General features: G+C 42.1%; 1 protein-coding gene and 1 long non-coding RNA gene across 2 annotated transcripts in view; one reads left to right on the top strand and one right to left on the bottom strand.

The window, feature by feature from the left end:
* STAT4 (signal transducer and activator of transcription 4) overlaps positions 1 to 16901 on the bottom strand; it is a 35590-nt gene extending 18689 nt beyond the window's left edge. The window contains exons 1-4 of the mRNA XM_015867640.2: positions 16438 to 16901; positions 13933 to 14061; positions 11803 to 11947; positions 261 to 359 (exon numbers count right to left, since the gene is read on the bottom strand). Coding sequence (XP_015723126.1) covers positions 261 to 359; positions 11803 to 11947; positions 13933 to 14060 — 372 coding nt within the window. The 5' untranslated portion in view covers position 14061; positions 16438 to 16901. The remainder of the gene's footprint in view (positions 1 to 260; positions 360 to 11802; positions 11948 to 13932; positions 14062 to 16437) is intronic.
* LOC116653659 lies at positions 10433 to 19213 on the top strand. The gene is made up of 7 exons (XR_004307909.1): positions 10433 to 10584; positions 13090 to 13149; positions 13777 to 13862; positions 13965 to 14118; positions 15122 to 15278; positions 16211 to 16345; positions 17556 to 19213. It is a non-coding gene; the product is annotated as an uncharacterized LOC116653659 (long non-coding RNA).
* The last annotated feature ends 64 nt before the right edge of the window (positions 19214 to 19277 follow it).

Genomic DNA, 19277 nt, shown 5'->3' with positions numbered 1-19277 from the left:
AGTGCATACACGTCTGTTTTGCTATTATCTCTTTAGAGTCTTTCCCTTAGATTAAAGTCTTTGAAGATTAGCTGTGTCATCCAAGTCACTTGTGGCAATGTTTGCAGCAGCAGAGCCACTAATGAAGCACAAACATGAGTTTAAAGGATAACTTTTAGCAACTCCCAGTGCACACACATCACACTAGTGAATTTCATAATGAGAAGACAGGATTTGGTCCCAAAATCATGCAGGCAGATGAGTGAAATGCAATTCAGTACCTGCACGGGCATGCTGGCTGCAGCCAGTATTCTTCTTTCTTCTCTTAAGCAGTTTGAGATGATGACTGCTATGTGCATGGGATTACCCTGGTATTTCCCCTGCAAACACAAACAAACACGACTCTTAAAAATTGAGAATTCAGTATTTCCCACTGGAAATCACAATGTGGTTTTGCTGTTTCTAAGCTACAGCTCTGTGTGGGTGAAGAAGACTCTCCCAATGTTCTTGACCTTTGCTACTGTTGGTTCAGCTTTGCAGTGCAGCATCAATTAGCACCACGGTCATAAAATACTCTTGGATATATCTTACAGAGAATATTAAGGTGTAACATTGAGATGTGCACTGTTTGATCAAATTGATTTGAGCAAACTGCAGTTTTGATGGAGCAGTCCTGTCGGCCTGTTTTGTGCATCTTTATCATGTTTTCCATTTTTAATAGGATGTTGCTGTTAGCATGGAGCATTTCAGCCAACAAAAGACTGAAAGCATGGCAGTGTGGTAACCATACAGTCAGAAAGGCCTCCTCAGCTGAAAGTGCAGGACTTTATTGTAGTCTATGAACAGTTTATCTCCTTTGGCAAGTAAGGAAGGAAGCAGCAGCAGTCCTTTAGTCCAAGCAAAAGAGTTGAAGTTTTGAGTATTTTCTTTGTCTCATCTTAAGGAAGGTGCAGAATTGCTGGTATTTGACAGGGAAATGGATGCCATGTGCAGAAAATTGGCTTGTGTTCTATTTATCAAATAGGGAAGGTTGGTAACTCCAGCAGCATCTTTCATGGTGGTGTATTTGCCTAGTGTTTCTCAGTATCTCTCGTGCCTTTTATTCAGGACTCATGTCTCATTCAGTCAGGTGCCCTTCATTCAGTGCTCATGTGCCCTTTTTGCATTAGGATTCCTCCAGTTGTTTTCTCTTCCTGCACAGTTTCCTCTTTTAGATTAGTTCCTTTCTCCTCCTCTTTCTGATTAGTTTTTAGTCACGTTTATTTTGGCTTTCTATGAATCTGACATGATAGGTTTGCGTATACTTAAATCAATGCTGTATTTTACTTTGTCATACCGACTGCTCCACTAGAAACCAAGTATGTGAACAGAGCTGACAGAAGTATGAGCACAACTTGTGACCACGTATCTACTGCTGTGACAGCAGGACTCTTACAGTTAAATGTGATGTACTAAGTGTTCACTTCTAGGGCAGCTTGGACTATCATGGCATTGTTGGCAATGGAAGGAAACGTTGTAATGTTACTGGGGTTTTTGAAGTCATCTCAGGAGAAGGATGAATAACATACTTGTCCCACGTGGCCATCAGTGTACACACAAAGTAATTTGAGGGCTGTGGGCTCCTGAGGGACTTTGGGTTATGGAAACCTGGATACCAGAATTGGGATGCAGAATGGGGTTCCAAAGAGCATGACAGAACTGCATTACTTCAGGCTGAGCCTGTGGTTCAATTTGAAGCTTTGAGGGTTAGGAGGGCAAGCTGGAAAATCAGAACTGGCTGCAGGATCAGTACTGAAATTTTCCCCTCAAACAACCCATATGGAGCCCCTGGGGATCCTTTAGTCTTTGCTGTGTGACAAGAAGGATTCAAACAGAAGCTGTAACCAAGCCAAGAAGAAATAGAGAACCCTTGGTGCTGGAGGACACACCTACACAGAAAAGGCCTTCTAAAGCCTCTTGACATTGGGTTGTTTTAAAATCCCCCACGAAGGAATGCCAGTTATCAGGGACTTTCCTAGCATTTCTGGGTACCATTCATATGCAAAACCTTTAAAATCTCTCTTTGTTTCAGTAAGGGAAAACGGTCTGAATCAGGAGTTGAAGTGAAAATTAACTGTTCTCCCCCCCCCCCCCTTTTAAACTCAGCCCTAGCAATCAGCTGTGTCTGAATTGCTTCCCTTACTTATACCTGCCCAGCACTTGTTCGATTCTACTTGATTCCTTTCGCTCTTCCAGCAGGCACAGAGCAGACCGACAGCGAGCTGTCAGGGCTGTAACCCCCCTCCAACTAAAGGCTGGAATGATGCTCTGCAGCTGCTGTGCTCTGAATGCACACGGTTGTGACCAAAAGAGGGCAATGAGCCTTTCTGGCACACAGATGGAAGCACACAGTGAGCTGTGGGCAGCTGGCACCAGTAGAGCAGTGTGCCACAGCCAGCCTGTCATTCTCACCTAGAACTGTGGTATTTGTGCAATGTGGACAGAATCATGGTTTCACTGTGGTTGGAAAAGACCTTTAAGATCATCCAGTCCAACTGTCCACCCAATGCAATATTTCCCACTAAACCATGTCCCTCAGTACAACACCTCCATGGATGGTTACTCCCTGGGCAGCCTATTCCAGTGCCCCACCTTTTCTGCAGTACTTCTAGCAGAAGGGTTTTAACTTAAAGGTAAGAAATTGATATGAATAAACAAATTATAACCAGTCTTAAGAGTTACAACTTAATAAATGCCTGTAGTTACTGAAAGTAATAATAGCTAATTCTTCTGACTGTCAAAATAACCTCTGATTTTTGTTTATCTCCCTGTTTTTTATGCTTCTGAAAGGAAATTACGCTTCAAACTGTGCCAGCCAGTATTATCAGCTCACTGTAAGCACTTGCTCTCCTGTACTCCCATTTCCTCTTTGGTTGAGGGTAGGATTTGTTCAAGCTGAACGTGGCTTTCAAATGAAAACCTGGAAATGATTTCTTATCATTGAATAAGTGGTGCAAGTTGGGAAATAAAGGAACCCGAACCAAAGAAAGCAAATTGGACTTGGTGCAACAAAAGCATTGGCAGCTGGGAAAGGATAAGGGGTGTTGATTCTGCCGTTATGCAAGATTGTGTTAGTAATGGTACTTGTATTTGTATATATGTATAGACAGAGGCAAACTTAGTATCATCTTTCTATAAGTATCAATAAAGAGAAGCTGGTGGTTCACTTCTCATCTGAAGTTTCAGAAGGAAATATTATTCATATCTGCTGCTGCAGCTGTGATTTCATTGGTCTTAGAATTTTTCTTTCTCCTGTCTTCTGTTTCTGAGAGGTCTTCTGTGCCATGACTTACAACAAACAGCTATCAGTCTTATTTGGGGAGTTTTACTCTCAATAAGTACCGACGTTATGATTAATTTAAACAAATAAGAAGTAAAACTTTCATTCTGAACAGGCCAACATATTCTCTGAATAATAATGACCTTTTCTAGGGAGAAATCCCTCCTACCACTGCCCAGAATGTCCTGTCTGCACTTCAGAGGTGTCTGCTGTGAAAGTTTCTTACCAGACCATGTAGAGAAACAAAAGGGCATTTCACACAAAGGATGTATTAGTTACAGTGTGCAACATTCAAACATTAGGCTGATTTTAAAACAGCCTGATTTGTTTGGGGTGCAGGATTCTGGTTTCCTAACTTATAAGATCATAGAGAAACTTTGAATTACATGTGCTGGTACAAAGAGCTGTAAGTTTTAGTGTTGGAAATGTACTGCTTTTCCTGGGAAGAGTTGAGAAATCTATACCAGCGACTGACTCTCTTGCTCATGCTACTTCCCCCACCCCCACATGTAATAATTTTCCCCCAACAATGTATGATTTCCCCTGGGTAACGCCATCACAAATAGGATCGCTCCCAACCACATAGATACTGACAGCTTTCCTTTTTATGTGTCAAAGGTCTCTATACTGTGAATGTCTATAAACAAGTACTTCTTTAAATGTGCTACAGAATATCCTGGCTCTGGTTTCTGTGTTTCAGTGATGTGTCTAGAGGGTCTGGCTGTTGCTTACCACCTCTAGTGTGGTAAGGGTACAAGGGTGGTGTTTAACCTTTAAGAAAACCCAACCTTTTACCTACTTTTTAAGGTGATCTGAAAATGGCTTGAGTAGGTCTTAGTGCTGTCTAATTCTGAAGAAGTGTGGTTTTTTAGTGGTAGAAACCATCAGTACAAGCTATTTTTGGTTGATTCTGCTTGGAAAACCCAACTTCATGCCTTTTAGGTGTGTACGATATAATCATTATTGGTGGCATGGAACTGTTAGCTATGACAGCTACTGATGTGTTGACGTTGAATGAATGTTTGATGGATGGGAGCTGGAACACAAGCGGGTGACAGGATTACAATGTCAAGAAAGAATACGTTGCCTTCCCCGTTGCTTTCTTGTGACACCCTTATTCTACTGAGCTGGATATTCAGCATGTTTCTGGTTGAGCAAGTATCTCTTCCATGTAATGAAAACAAGTGTCATTGTTGCCTTGATTTATTTTCTGCCCCTGTTTGTGCAGGCAGGCATAACACCTATCTCAGTGTACTGTGGGGACTGACTCTTTGAAGAAGCATGTTTTGTTTTGAAACCCTGCATCTCAGCAGGTTCTGTTATTACTAAAGTTCTTTTTCTACTCAAAAAGATGGCTTTGTTCTATTCAGGTCTTTAAGAGGAAGTACCTGTGACTGCTCTTCCTCGATTCTTATTTATAGACTTCCCCTCCTGCTTTCAAAATACCTAGGAGAACCTTAAAGGCAGACTCATTCTTTTAGACAGCTCTTCAGAACGTGGGAAGCCTTAAAACACAACCCTACAGTGCTCCATTTCTGCTTTTCTCATATAGAATAGTAACGAAGCTTCAAGAAGAATGTAAACATTCTTGGGAGCACCTGCCATCAAGGCAGAGCTGGGATAAGCTGTGAAGGCAGAGGTCTTTGGTTCCATACTCCGGTTTGCTCTTAAACTCCACTGAGTTCCTCTCAGCACAAACCAGAAGAAGCAAAGGGATGGTCAATAGGAGCAGCGGGCTTGTCAGCTGGTAGTGGGTGAGATACGGTTGCAGAGAATACATTGTTGTGGATCTCATCATCACACAGTGCGACCGTGCTGCCCCACTGAATGAATAATGCAGTAATGCTTCTTAATCAAAAGAAATGTATTTCAAAATAAACACAGAACGTACCCTGCAAAAGAGGGCAAATAGTAGAGGACATCTCATTTTTGTTTCCTTCCTCTGTCATTTAGGCTCAAAGTCTTGAGGCCTGTTAGCTACCCTCCCAGGCAGGTCTCTCTGCAGCTGGGCCCTTAGAATGAGCAAGGATTGCAAAGCACTTTATGTTCTTGATTTTTGAACATCTGTGCATAAGTTACCTTTGGTTCATTCCACGAAAACAAACTGCAATGTCTATAAGTTGTTTCAGCTGCATTCTTATAATAATGACTTGTAGCTCAAAAACATTTTACATCTAGGAAGGATCTTTTTGCAGCCGTGCATTGGAATCCTTTGTTAAAAAAACCTTGTTAGCTGCCATGCAGCAGCTAGCTTGCAGTCACTGATGGCAGAGGGTTGGCTGGTTAGCATTCAGTCTGCAGAGTGTGTCTGAGGTTCCTCGCTTGCACACCAAATTATTTTGTAATCAGCTTTCATGATTAAGCTTGAAAATGCTGACGGCAAGATGCTAATATGAATAGCCATTTTGGATGGTGTGGGATAAAATATGTTGCTTTGATGATGTATCTGGTTGCATTAGCACTAAATGTATATAAATAACATTTTACATGTTGGGTTGTTTTTGTGTTGTTGGTTTATTTCTGTGGTGTATTGAAAACTTTCTCTGTGTTCCATTCTCACTTCATTTTTAGCTTTAACAGGAAACTGCAACATAAACATTAATGACTATGTTTCCATTTTTTGCAACTGCTTCTCAGTATGGCTCTTACTAGAAGTATTTGTTAAGTATCAGTTGCAATATCCTATCTCAGATCAAATGCTTTATATTATGTTATTGTTTGGGTCAGTTTTCTTTGATCCCAAATAAATAATGTTAGGATCCATCGTCCTTCTCCTTTCTGGTACAGAAACATGCAGTAACAGTCACCTGAACTAAAATAAACACTTTTGTACATTCGTTTCAGTTGTGTCTGGAGAAGCTCAGAGGGGTTTGGTTCCCATTACAGATGGAAACAAGCTGTGCAGTGTGACTGAGAATCTGAAGCAGAAGTAGGAGCACGCTACTGCATCGCTGTTGTAACAGTATGGAAAGCAAGATGCTGTTTGTGCTACTTGAAAGTAGGGTGAGTTCTATATAGAATGAAATGCCATAAGTTTAACACAGTTTGGTTAAGTGAAATAGAAGAAGGTAGATTAAGATGCTGTTGCATGTAATTTCATGATAACACAGTGCTGTGTAGATGGAAGAAGTATTACTAAACCATTATTTCCTAGCTCCACAGCATAAACCTGTTTCTAACAGTTCATTTTAGTGCAGTGTGTTGACATAAATCAGCAGATCTGGTGAATCCTTGACCTCTCTCTCTGCATGGATTCCCCAGGCTGCTGAAGGTGTGCACGCAGTTGTGGTTACCCAGGCAGGCTCCCCTCTGTGTGCCTTCCCCTTATCTCAGTCTCTGGCAGGGCTGGTGAGTGTGTGCAGATCACAGACTCCTGAGACTCAGCTGTGGCTGTTAAATAAATGTCATGGATGTACATATTTTATTGGTGGAATGTTCCCTAGAGCACAACATAGCCTCATTAACTCAGGCTTCAATGGTTAAATGGGAGAAGTAGCCATTCTTCCTGTCCCTGAAATCAGTTATTTCACTTTTATAAGGGATTTATATAATCTGTTTTTCCCCTGAATATCATAAACAGTATTGTGACGCAGATGCATGTTGCTGTTAATGAGAAAGGATTGCTTTCAAGAGTTATCTTGAGACCAGAGCATAAATATGAGTCGTGATTATGAGTGGGATGATTCTGGGAATTCCTGCTTTTTGCTGGTGTGGTTGTCATAGGTCCATTGCCATGTGCAGCCCATCTCTGTGTCTGAATAACAGAATCATTAAGATTGGAGAAGACCACTATGATAATCCAAACCAACCATCATCCCGTCACCACAATGGCTACTGAAGCATGTCTCTCAGTGCCACATGTACACAGTTATTGAAAACCTCCAGTTATGGTTCATCCACTGCCTCTGTGGGCAGGCTGTTACGGTGCCTGACCACTCTTACTGACAAGTTCTTCCTAAAACCTGATCTGAACCTCCCCTAACATAGTTTGAGGTTATTCCCTCTCATCCTGCTGCTGTTACGTCAAAGAGGCTGACCCCCAGCTCACCACAGTCTCCTTTCAGGCAGCTGTAGAGAGCAGTAAGGTCTCCCGTGAGCCTTGTTTTCTACAGACTGAACAATCCCAGCTCCCTCAGCTGCTCTTCATAAATGCTTGTGCTCTGGACTTTTTGCCAACTTCCTTGCCCTTCTCTGAATGCATTCTGGGGCCTCCGTGTCTTTATCGTATTGAGGGGCCTGAAACCAAGCCAAGAACTTGAGTTGCTGCCTTACCAGAGCTGAGTACGGGGGGGACGATCATATTCCTTTTCCTACTGGCTGCACTACTTGTACAAGCCAGGATGCCCCTTGGCCACCTGGGCACGCTGCTGTCAAGTTCCTGGTAGCTCAAGCATGGCTCAGGCAGCCAAGCTGAATTTGCAGCTCCGGTAAGGTAAGAAACAAAGACGTAAGGATATCTAAGGTGAAAAATCCCTTGATAACTTAGAGACTGTTTGTACTTGGGCTGGTGGGGCATGAGCAAATTCATGACTGTCTTAGTTTGTCAGTCTACCAACAGCTTTGTAGAATCCCGGCAGCTATGCTGCTCTTAGCAGTTAAGGATTTAAGCCTGTGAGCGAGGAACGTGGGCGGCTTCTGTCCTAAACAAGTAATTTTGCTAGTCTCTATTGTGCACTGTGTTTGCATGTTTTGAAGGAGCTTCCTTCAGGGACAGGCACAGGTATTTACAAGAAATTCTTCAGGAAGCCAGGATGCAATTGTTCATGGGCTAAGGTCTTGCAGACTGTTACATTTGAAATTTGGTTCCTAGAAGTGATAGGCAGCTCTTCTGAGTTTAACATCTGCCCTTTACGTTCTGCTGTCATAGCAACAGCACAAACCGTGTCCTTGTGACTAATCTGCTTTGCTTTTCTCCATCTAGGCTTTAAAAAGGAGAAAGAATTGTAGTCAGAGCTTTCTCTCTCCAAACGTATTCCCTCCTCATCCCTCTATAGAGCTGCTGCTCACAGGAGCAGGACTTATGTGGGAGGAGGGACATAGGATTGAACCTTAGCAAGTAGTTGTGCTTGGCTATTATCCTCTGAAAAGCATCGCAACAAAAGGCCAATCTGTTGCAAAAATGAATCCAATTTACTGGCTAGAGGAGTAATAGCAATATAAGAATACAAGGGATTTTAACCTAAAGCACTGCTCCTTTTTAATATAATACGTGCATTTATACCAGTTAGATGTCAAGAAGTAACTTCTCGAAAGAGCAAGGAATGAATAGAGAAGCAAATCACTGAGAGTTTACAGCTTACCTGAGTTGCTTTCAAGTACTTAAAACTATTTCAGTTTGTACGTTTCCTGGTCAACATTTCTTTCTGCATCAAGATATTTCTGGATCTTTCATCAGCCTGAGCAGGAATGCCATGCCCCGATACTATTTCTGTTATGTAGGAGAATAGGGGTGGTCTCTGTGACCTAAAAACAAGGGTGCTTTGCTGTCTTTACACTAACGGTTCTGGTCTTTGAGCTTCTCGACTCCTGAGATTGATCGAAGCATTATATTGCAAATAAAAGGCAGGCAAGGTCTTGCGTCTTGCTTGTTCCCCTACTTTCCTTCCTTAATCCCATGGAATAACTAAGATGTTTGCATACAGACATTTCAGGTGAAGCTCAGAACTTTGCCTTTTCTGGATAATTAAAAGCAATCTGAGCAGAAGGTCTCAAATGGAGAGTGCTGGGCTGTGCTATCGGGAACTAGTGACCCTAACAGCACCAGGAATCTTGAGCCCAATAAATCCGTTCTGCCTGGAAAGCAGCCGCACAAGCCATTTGTAAAGAGGCTATTCCTCTTCTAAGGCTGGCCTTCAGAAATGACTTAATTATATTACTAATTAAGTAGTAGTCCCACACTTTGTCTTTTGTCCAGATTTGCAGACTGTGCTATGAATACTCTGTATTTATAATTATTTTATTGTTGCAGTATTTAGGGACCTATGCCACAGCTCAGCTTTGTATTCTGCATGCTGGTTTCCAGCATTATTTAGCTTGACAAGCCATATATAATTGGCTCAAAGTAATAAACTAACATTACGTTCAGGTCATGTATTGAGGTTGAACATCTTTGTGTGTCTACAAGTGTCTGTGTGTGGTATGGAGAGGGGAAAGAAGAGAAGTGAACTGTGAAATTTCAGAGAAGTGCTTGTTCTAGAGAACAAACAGAAAGGTGGGATTGTGGTGTAACTAACTTTCAGAGGAAATCAAACCAAAACTGTTTATAGAGTCACCAGAAATGTATCTTCCTCTGTCTATGTAGGAAGCCAGTCCAAGTTAGTGAACGGTCTCTAGTTTTACGGTGTGCTCTTTCTCTAGCATTTCAGGACAAAAAGGTTTATGGCAGTGCACTGTATCCTTTGGTCACCTTTAAGGATTGTCTCATGAAGCAGTCACAAACCAGCTTAAACTGTGAGATTCGGTATCTGCAAGTGTGTCAGCTTTGATTGGAAGTAAGTATTGGGCTCTCCAAACTTCTCAGATAAACTGAAAAATATCAGGTGCACCTTCCAAGAACATACATTGCTTACTTGGGTTGAGGAAGCAGTTATCATTTGTGTTCCAGAAACTGGAACGTCATGTTTGAAACAGCAGTACTGCATACATGTGTTACAGATTTTCTAAGAGCCTTGCTCTACTCCAATGTACAGAAGTTCTGTTGGAAATAATAATAAGGCTGTGAATAATTGAGTTAAAGGTTATAAGAAAGCAGGAAAAGCTTAATAGTGAAAGTGTGCTGTTCGGTGTCTGGTGGTTTGTATGTGTGTTTTGAAACTGATTGAGTGGCTTTTTAGCTGAATAGATGTTAATGTTGTCTTGATATAACAGAGAAAGATCAACTTATTACTAATACTACTAATAGAGCTGTTGTGTTTTTTGCTTGGCTGGAACTGCTTAATTGCTAACTCCAAGATAGAAGTTCTTGTTGATAAGCACTGCAGATCCAACAGCTATAATGTCCCTTTGGGAGTTTTGTGTTGGTTTAGATTGCCAACCTGCAGACCTTTCAGAACAAAGAGTTCCTTGCTTTAGGAAGCTTGCTAAGTCAAGGCCTGCAAGACTCTATTTTCACTCTGTCCATGTTCACACCATCTGCTAGGTAAACTCGTGTGCTCACTCAAGGCTCATGCTTCATCTCAGTGCCCTGGATTTCACAGCAGACAATGAGTGGCCAGCTGAAGTTTAGAATGAAATGAACGGCGTGAGGAAAAGAAGGAGCAGAGCGAGTCTTTACCTTGGTAGAGCCTGTAAGTACATAATACTAATCCTCATATGTTGTGATGGCAGAATCAGAAATGTACAACTTGTTAAGCCAGGAATACAACTGCTTTTTTTTTCTATGCTCCTTCTACACATATGCTTCTGGAGAGAACACCTAAGGTAATGGAGCTCTGGCTCGAACTACTGTGACCAAGTGTCCAAGTGATCTTGAAGGAGGTCATAGCAGTAACCTTTCAGCTGTTCATTCCACAAGCAGTTAAGTTGTTTGAGCCGTGCTGAAATGAGAGTCAATGCTGCTACACAAACCATAAAAGAAACAAACCAAAACAGCAACAAAAAAAGAGCTTTCGTTTCAAGTTGCATTAAACTGCTTGCATAATGCTGGAAGCAATAGAGGTGTTGCTTTTTTAAGAGGCCACCATTAGAAATACAGAACAGAAAGACACGCAGGCACAGAGATACGAAAATAATTGACACGGTAGTATGAAGATTTTCCAGACCAATTAATTCACATAAAATACAAAAAACATTTTGTAAACGATACAGTTTTCACTGAAGTACTTATGGAAAACACCATCAAAGGAGAGAAAAATCCCCAAACTTTTGTTCAACTCAGATGTGTATCTGTTTTATGCAGAAGACAAATAACTGTCAGGAAGTAGGTGACTAATGAAGTGGAACTCTGCGAATTCTTGCCTTAAATAAACAATTACTAGAGGAACGTTCAACCAATCAACATAAATACCACTTTGCAGAAGCCTAAAGGAAAATCCTTTAAGCAATTTGTAACAAGTAATCACAGCTAAGAACAAAACAGCCGGTGCTGTTCCTTTTTTAGGGTGCTGTTTTCTAAGCACCAAATAAATGTTGTTTCCCCAAAGGCTGTCACAGCTAATCATATTTAAACATCCACGTGTGTCTAGAGAGTTGGTAATCACACTTGTAGCGAACATTAACGTCTATAAGCACCGTATCGACCTGTTTTTAAGAGCTGAGTGAGACTGGGGTATGTGCTGAGCCAAGAGGTCACAGCATTGTTGCATCTAAGTGGTGTGCATTAAGAATATGAGTTGCTTTTCCACAAGCTGACTGACAGCCTCTTATTGGAGGCTTGTTCTCCTCATAGCTGGATTCTATAGGGAAGATCTGAGTAGTGCAAAGGAACAAGCTGTGATAGCAGAGGCAGGCATTGCTCTTAGAAGCCAGGCAGAGCATGCAATTGGTTATGTGGAGTAAAAACATACCTGAAGCAGCTTTCTGGTTCTTTTCAGGTTGTGAATCAAGAGAAGGTTCTTCTCTTGTGAAACCTTGTCTAGCTGGTCATCCACCTGGATTAGCAGGTTCTGTAAAAGGATGGTTGCCATTGCTTCATTGTTGGATGCAGCCTCCCTAGAGAGCAGATGAATGAGAAACGCATGTTTTTAAGGTGTCATAACAAGCGACAAACTATCTGTACATAAATTTATAATCCATAGAGAAATAAAAGCAGTAAAAAGTTCCATTTAAATGTATCATGTAGAGCTATGTAAATAATTGGTTTTACGTTATGATCCCTGAATTCACCTAGCTGCAAGGCTGTAATGACAGTAAGAGGATGTTCTAAGCTCAGGCTGTGGACTCATCCAGAGGAGAGACCATCAGAGGTTTCCAGTCCTGGTTTCAGTGAATATTTAAACATTTTTAGCCCACTTGCTGATGGAAGCAAGACTTATGCACAGTGTGAGCCAGAGTCTGTCTTCCTCTGTCAGTCATATAGACATAATTTCTCAAGTTGCTGCCCATTTTCAGCCTAAGTTGACAGTGGGCTCAAAGTCCAAAAAATACCGTATCTGTACAAATTTCCCAGAAAACTGGCAGGTTGGTGGAGGAGAGGAATCCAAATTAGTGCCTCCACTGAGGAAAATGGCAGTAATAACTTGCTTCAGGAGGCAACAGCCAGATGGCCAGTCAGCAGATATATATCTTCACACCAGGCACCAGATGAGCCTTTGCCCAGCCAAACTATTTGGGGATATGGGAAGACTCTGAAGCTACTGATGAAGGGTATGTAGGGGACAAAGGATGCAAATGCATGGAAACAGGCTTTACTAGTTCTGCTATTTATGGAACAGCTTGTTACATGAACAGTAACTTTAGTGAGTGGGATAGAGAAAGGTTGTCTGCAGTGGATGGCCTCCTTGTCCTAAGGTTACTCCCTCTTTGTTCCCCCAGTGGCAGGTACCTGTTTGATATTTGCCTGCTAAATCAGGCAAAAAGGAGTTTCTAATGATTCCCACAGCCCCACTGCATGCTATAACCTTCGAGGAAAATTACTGTATTAATTAGCAAATCTTTTTTTACTATGTTTCTCCAATAGACCTGTGGATTTAGCTTCCCAAATTCAGACGTCTCTTCCTGCTGCTTTTAGTATGAATGTTTATTGGTATTTAGTCCTGAATTTTGAGATAGCTATTGAATGAATATGATATAAATTTCTGTATAAATTTAACTTCTAGAAGACGGTAACTGCAAATTGCTGTTTTGTCCCCCAGAACTCTATATCCAGCTTGAAGTGTGATTTGGACAAGAGGAATAATTGTGTGCTGCTGGAGGTAAAGGAATAATGTTTCCATTGAAAACTGACTTGGGTTATGTTCTTCTGTGAAACATCTAGTGCCCTTATGTTTGTAGTCATAGAACTACCAAGGTTGGAAAAGACCTCTGAGATCATCCAGTCCAACCATCCGCCTATCACCAGTATTTCCTACTACGCCATGTCCTTCAGTACAACATCTTTTTGTTCTTAGATCATTTTTATTGCCTTTTGCTTAGGATTAAGCTAATATAAGAACTCACTCCCCTTTAAATGTTCTTTAAATTTCAAGTTAAAAGGAAAAGTGATCTGCACTCTAAGAAAAAGCATCCAAGCTAGAAAAGCTATATATTGATTATCTATTTATGTTTACCTTTAAATATGGTGCTTTTCATTAGAATCATTTCAAAACATGCAAGGGACTCCACCCAACTGCACCCAGATCTTATTTTCATCAATACTGCCTTAAATTTCATGTTGTATGGTAGTTTATTAGAAAAAAGCACAGTAATTAATTTGATTCTGTATTTAGATGTAAGCATGACCTTTGTATATAAAATGTGTTCAATGGAAATTATTACTTAATAAGTGGAAAATAATGTTGCAGCTTTAACAGGACTTTACTGACACTGAATCTCTTAAATAGATGAAGTGTAGTTCTAACTCAACAAGCTGAATCCATAAAAAGCAGGATGCTATTCTTGGAATGTAGATGCCTGCACAGTTCAAACAGTGAGTACCCTAACATCTGAAAGCTGCTCATGATGGAAATTTAAAGAGAGGGACTAAATGTATTCCTTACCAATCTTGGCTTTCTATCCATTGTGCCAGCAGATGCCGGATTTCCATGGGGAAGTTATCATCATAGAACTGGTCGACCTGCTCCAAAAACTTTATTTCCAGTTGTTGAACTTGACTCCACTGGGACATGCTGCAAAAGAAATGATTAAACTTGTTTGAAAATAGCAACGTATCAGCAATACAAAGGGTACAAAACATTTATTTTCATCACAGTACTTTTTTTTTAAATACGTAGTTTAATATTCCTGATTATTTTCTGTCTTTAAAACTGAAGCTTTAAAACTAAAACCTAGCTGAAGTCAGTCAGTTAAAGGGAAGAGGGTGAAAAGCAAGCAAGGCCAATAGATGTTTTAGCTCTTACACCTCTGCCAGCTTTCTTCCCTAGTGCGTATATTTTGATGACAACGAAGGGGGGAGGTTTGTGCAGCATCTCTTCCTAGGGAAGTAGTTCAGGTTTGTGTGCTTCAAATTCAGGCTAAAACGTTCCTATGAAATCATAGTAAAAGCAAAGGATTTGCTTACAACAATGAATTCACACCGTTTTATGTTGTTGTGCTGTTGCTAGAGCCCTATGTTTTCTATTTGGAGAGGACTGCTTACTTCAGAATGCAAAACATTGGTCTAGTGTATCTTCCCTATTTTTACTTGACATAGAATTATGTGATTTGGTGTTTAAAAAAAGAAAAAATCCAACTTGGGAAGGGGATAGCCATAAGAAAACTCAAATATTAGAAATTATGGGGTCACCAGTTGTGGGCTCTGAAATTCCTGGCTGGGCTATCGACCCCAGTTAACTTCTGACTCTCTAATGAGAGTTACAGATTTTAGGTGGGTTGAGTTGTCTTTAAATAGCCACTGCTTCCCATGGACTGAAGGGATTACTTTGGGTGAGCAGACACCACCGTGACTCTTCTACTTGGGCAGAGATGATATTTCTGACATCTGTATGCCAAGGTTGCATCACATCATCATTAATCTGACTGGTGAGAACATTTTCATTGTGGTGTTTGTTTGGTTTTTCTGACACAGGAAAGCATATTCAAAAGCAGAAAGACAATAAGCTCCAACAAGAAAGCAGAAATTGATTTGCTGCTTTAGCCCCACTGTACACTAATGAAGCCTGAAGGCTACTCTGAAGTGTCCCATTGGGTTGTGTCACTGCTCTTACCTATCCTTCCACATCGTTGCAGCACTATCAGATCTCCTATATTGCACTGGAGGATGCACTGAGATAAACCCATGTACTTTTGTACTGCACTGAGAGATAAACACTGCCTCAAGGCAATGCTGGGTTGTGGTTCTAGCTGTGTCATCTGCAGAAAAAGTCAGCAATAGCTTTGGAAACAGGTAAGGATACACCCTGGGGTCTCCCACCTTGGTCCTCCTGTGAGCTCTGCCCACGGCCTGGTCCTTTACTAATGGTTGTCTGCCCCTCATTGCCTTGGTTCACACTAAGAAACTATGTACAGTACAATGCTGTGCATTAAAGATTGCACTGCAGTTGGGGCAACGTGGTGGTTTTGGATGTTTTTGATAGGAATTTTCCCTGCAAATTAAAAAGATGGGGTTTCATCAAAATCGGCATCTTTATAAAAAGCTGACCTTTTTATAAAAAGCTTTTTCATTTCCACCTCTGAATTGTAGTTTCATAATGTCAAGATTTCAAAGGAGAGAATATATATTTTTGGAGCAATATATAGGAACGTTTTCCTATCTCTGCTGTTGCACAGGTAATTACAAAGAAGCTCAGGCCTTATTTCTTGAGTTACCAGCACAAACCAAATCATAATGTAATAACACCTTATGTTGGGAAAATAAGATTTGTAAGCCTGCTTGCTTTCATTGAGAGATTTTATTGCAGCTTCTGGCAAACTGTGGTGGTTGTGATACGCTACAAGTATTAAGAACTTTGTGTTTTTATATAAATAAATAAAACCAAGATGATGCTGCACCCTTGTTGGACTTCTAGGTGATGTTCTGGGGTGCTAGTGTGCCACAGACCTTGCAAAGGATGGGCCTGGTCTGTACCCAGGGTTCTGGGAGCACATTTGATACTGAATGTCCTGCTTCAGGTTTTCCTTTTCCTGTGAGTTGTGCTGGGAGTTTAAAAGCTCAGGACACCTGTAGTTTATATTGAATCTACCATGAAAGCTTGTAGCAGAAATGTACCGTATTTAAAAATTAGCATCAAGCAACTGCAAATGAAATAGTAACAGTGCAACTGCCTCACTTTCTATGTCGTGAGGTGCTCATTCAGATACTTTTGGTTCTGTCTGCAGTTACGACCTGTGCCACCACCACGACATTCCCTATGGTCCCCCTGGTAGATAAATCTCACCTGACTCCCCTGATGGAGTGGCCCAGCGGTGCAGGAGCAGTGGGGAGCCCCAGGACCATGAGACCCCCAAATCCAGGTAAGTTACCCCCTTTCCTTCCCCCCCATGATACCCTGAAAGCTCCAGATGGATGGACAGATAGACAGACAGAAGGAACCCTCCTGACTTACCTGTATGAGCGGTCCCTGAGCTGCTGGCGGTGTCCCCAGGTGCGGCTGCCTCTTGCCCTACGTTTTATGCTGCCCCAGCTCTGTCCCGGCAGCTTTTCCTGTGCGTCAGCTGTGCCCTCACCGCCCCGGGGAGTGGAATGGGGCCGTGTCACAGTTTAAAAACATCACGAGAGGTGCAGCCCTCTGTGGTTGCCTTATTGCTCTACTACGAGGCGTTTCTGGAGCAGACAGCAGAGAAAGGTGAAATGTTGGCTCTTGGTTCGGAAATGGCCAGAAGGAAGATGTTTATCAAAAAACACCCCAAAACATCAGTCAGTTCTTCAGTTCGTAATGTGGCACCCTGGCCTTTGCAAAGGGCTCTCAGGGAGCCAGGCTTCACCCCCTTTCCAGGCAGGCACAGTGAACCCTACATGTGGACCCTGCCCGCTGCCTTTTGTGACCCACACTAGTGGAAGGGCTCGGGGCTGTCCCAAGAGCAGCTCAGCAGCAGAACGTAACCACACCGTACGCTGTGACTTCCTGCAGCAGTTACGGATGCTTTGTTTCAGGCAGAGCCTGAGATGCAGGAGCTCCTATCTGAGATAAAAGGCTCAGTCCCTGCCCCAAAGTGTTAGCAGCCTGACATCTTCCCTATCATTATAAAGGTGATGATGGTGGGCACGCTCCAACTATTTTTTCCCCTAAAATAAGTTAGTTTATTGAAAGAGGATCAGCATAGCATTGGGTGCAATGCTGCTAAAACCTAAGTACATGGAAAGTGCTTCATTATGATGCTTTCAAATCCACCTGACCTCATGGGGCAGAGCTTGAATGGTGGCATCAAGGCTCTAGCAGCAGACCAAATAGCTGCAACCCATGCTGAAGGGGATTCTTTTGAGCAATCAAGATTTTGTGGGTTCTATTGTGTGTTACCAGAAACCTCAGTCATAAGCAGGTCTTCTCTGCGCTGGGCTGTAGGAGCAGCAAATGGAAGGTGTGCTCGCCTGTGAGCTGACAGAGTGGTTCTGCTTTCTGTGCTGGGAGCAGCAGGAAGCCTTGCTGAAGTGAGAGAGCCAGGTGCAGGAGTGTAGTAAAAAGGAAGGTGCTTGTCACTAGTGATGTGTAATTATATTTTCCAGGTGGCATGGAGAGGGAATTGGAAGTGATGAGAGAATCTCTGATACATAGGTAACTTCTGGATCTGCTGGTAGATGTCACCTTCACTGTCTGTATGCTTGAAATGAGATGTGGCATTGACTTCTATAACACTGAACATTTTTTTTTTCAGGTGCATTTGTAATCTGAGAGCCAGAATCATGACTGATCTTTGCAAAATCCCTGCTTATTGAATCAAGTGGTCTTGTGCATGCTTCGGTGGCCTCTGTATTTGTCTGTTATTCTTTTATGCTGCACTGCTGTTTATTTGCTCCTTATGTTTTACAAGTGAGGTCAGGCTGCAATGTCCTGGAGGAGATTTTCTTCAGCCTTTTGTTCTTGTAAAATAACTGGTATATAAAGTCACGTTAGCTTTCCAAAGCAGAAGTGGAAGCTATGGATGCAGAGCCAGCAGCTGCTGCCACCAATGACCAGATGCACATGTCGTACCCAACTGCATTTTGGCTCCTGTGAGTGGTTGTTTTAGGTTCTGATTTGACTTGGCAGTCGCTGGCTCAAAGAGGCGATACTAAAACAGGAAGAATGTTTTCACTGCCCTTTGTCAGGAGCTGGGGGGTGAGTTTGGAAGTCAGGCTCCCTCTTTGTCTGCAGAGGTCAGGAACCAAACTCAGATAAATTTTGGCAAGAGCCCACTCAGGCCTCTGCCGTGTGTCCTTCAGCCTCTGGCACTCACAGGAGGAGATACAGCCGCAATGCACCCATGTTTTATGTTATATTTTTCCTGCTGGCAGGTATCCCACTAGTTCCATTTCCAAAGCAGCTGATTTTCAGGTGTTTTGCTGTGTACCAGCTTGCACTGGGACACTGAATTAGCAGTCTGAAGACCACCCAATAAATAACATTTATTAGCAATTTAATTTCATGCTGTCAGTAGGGGGAACTCTTGCACTGCACTTTAGCTTCTGAATAAATATTGATAACTAGCTGTCTTTTCTTTTAGATTAAGTACTCATTCTCTAAGCATCCTTCCACATCTGATATCCATAATGATAAGAGGATGGGTAGGTCACACCATCCCAGTAAAATAGCGTAATAGCAGGGATGCCTTTTGCTTACTCTCTCTCCTAATCTTTAAAACAAGGTCTGAGTGGGAGTGGCCGTTGTTAAGGTGATGTTCTTTCAATATCTATTCAGGGTTGCTTCAAGAGGAAGGAACTCCGGGTATTCCCCAGGTTAACTGAAGGCAGTTCCTTACCTGAGGGTCAGAACTCTGTGCCCAAACAGATGGTTGCTGCTGCCTCCTGCTGCAGGGACTGCAGCTGATGACCAGGGTGGGAGCAGCTGTGCAGACCATGGCACAGACTGCCTTTGAGGCAGGAGGTTCTCTCAGTGTCTGGATGCTGTAGAGAGGTGGGGGGATGTCTGAGGCCTCACAGAACTGATGGCCAAATTGTGTGGGCTACTTAAAGGGAAGGAGAAGTCTCAAATAATGGAGAAGGAATTCTGGACACAGTAATCTTTGAATCAGAAGTTCACAAAGTTGTTTCTAGGAATGCAGAGCCAATTTATTACTTTGATCAGTGTGACCAACCTGTAATCAAGATTATCATCTCTTGTATTTGGCCTCTGGTCATTATTCTCCCTGACTAACCTTTAATTAGAGTATGTCTCATCTATTTTTTACATAAGGGAGACATTTAGCTTAACGTGCTGTGCATGCGCTGTGTCTTGTCTGAGCTGTTCAT

Source organism: Coturnix japonica, chromosome 7, assembly GCF_001577835.2.
Source record: "Coturnix japonica isolate 7356 chromosome 7, Coturnix japonica 2.1, whole genome shotgun sequence".
NCBI classification, from domain to species: Eukaryota; Metazoa; Chordata; class Aves; order Galliformes; family Phasianidae; genus Coturnix; species Coturnix japonica.
Note: the sequence above shows the minus strand (reverse complement) of the source record. Positions and strands in the feature narration are given on the sequence as shown.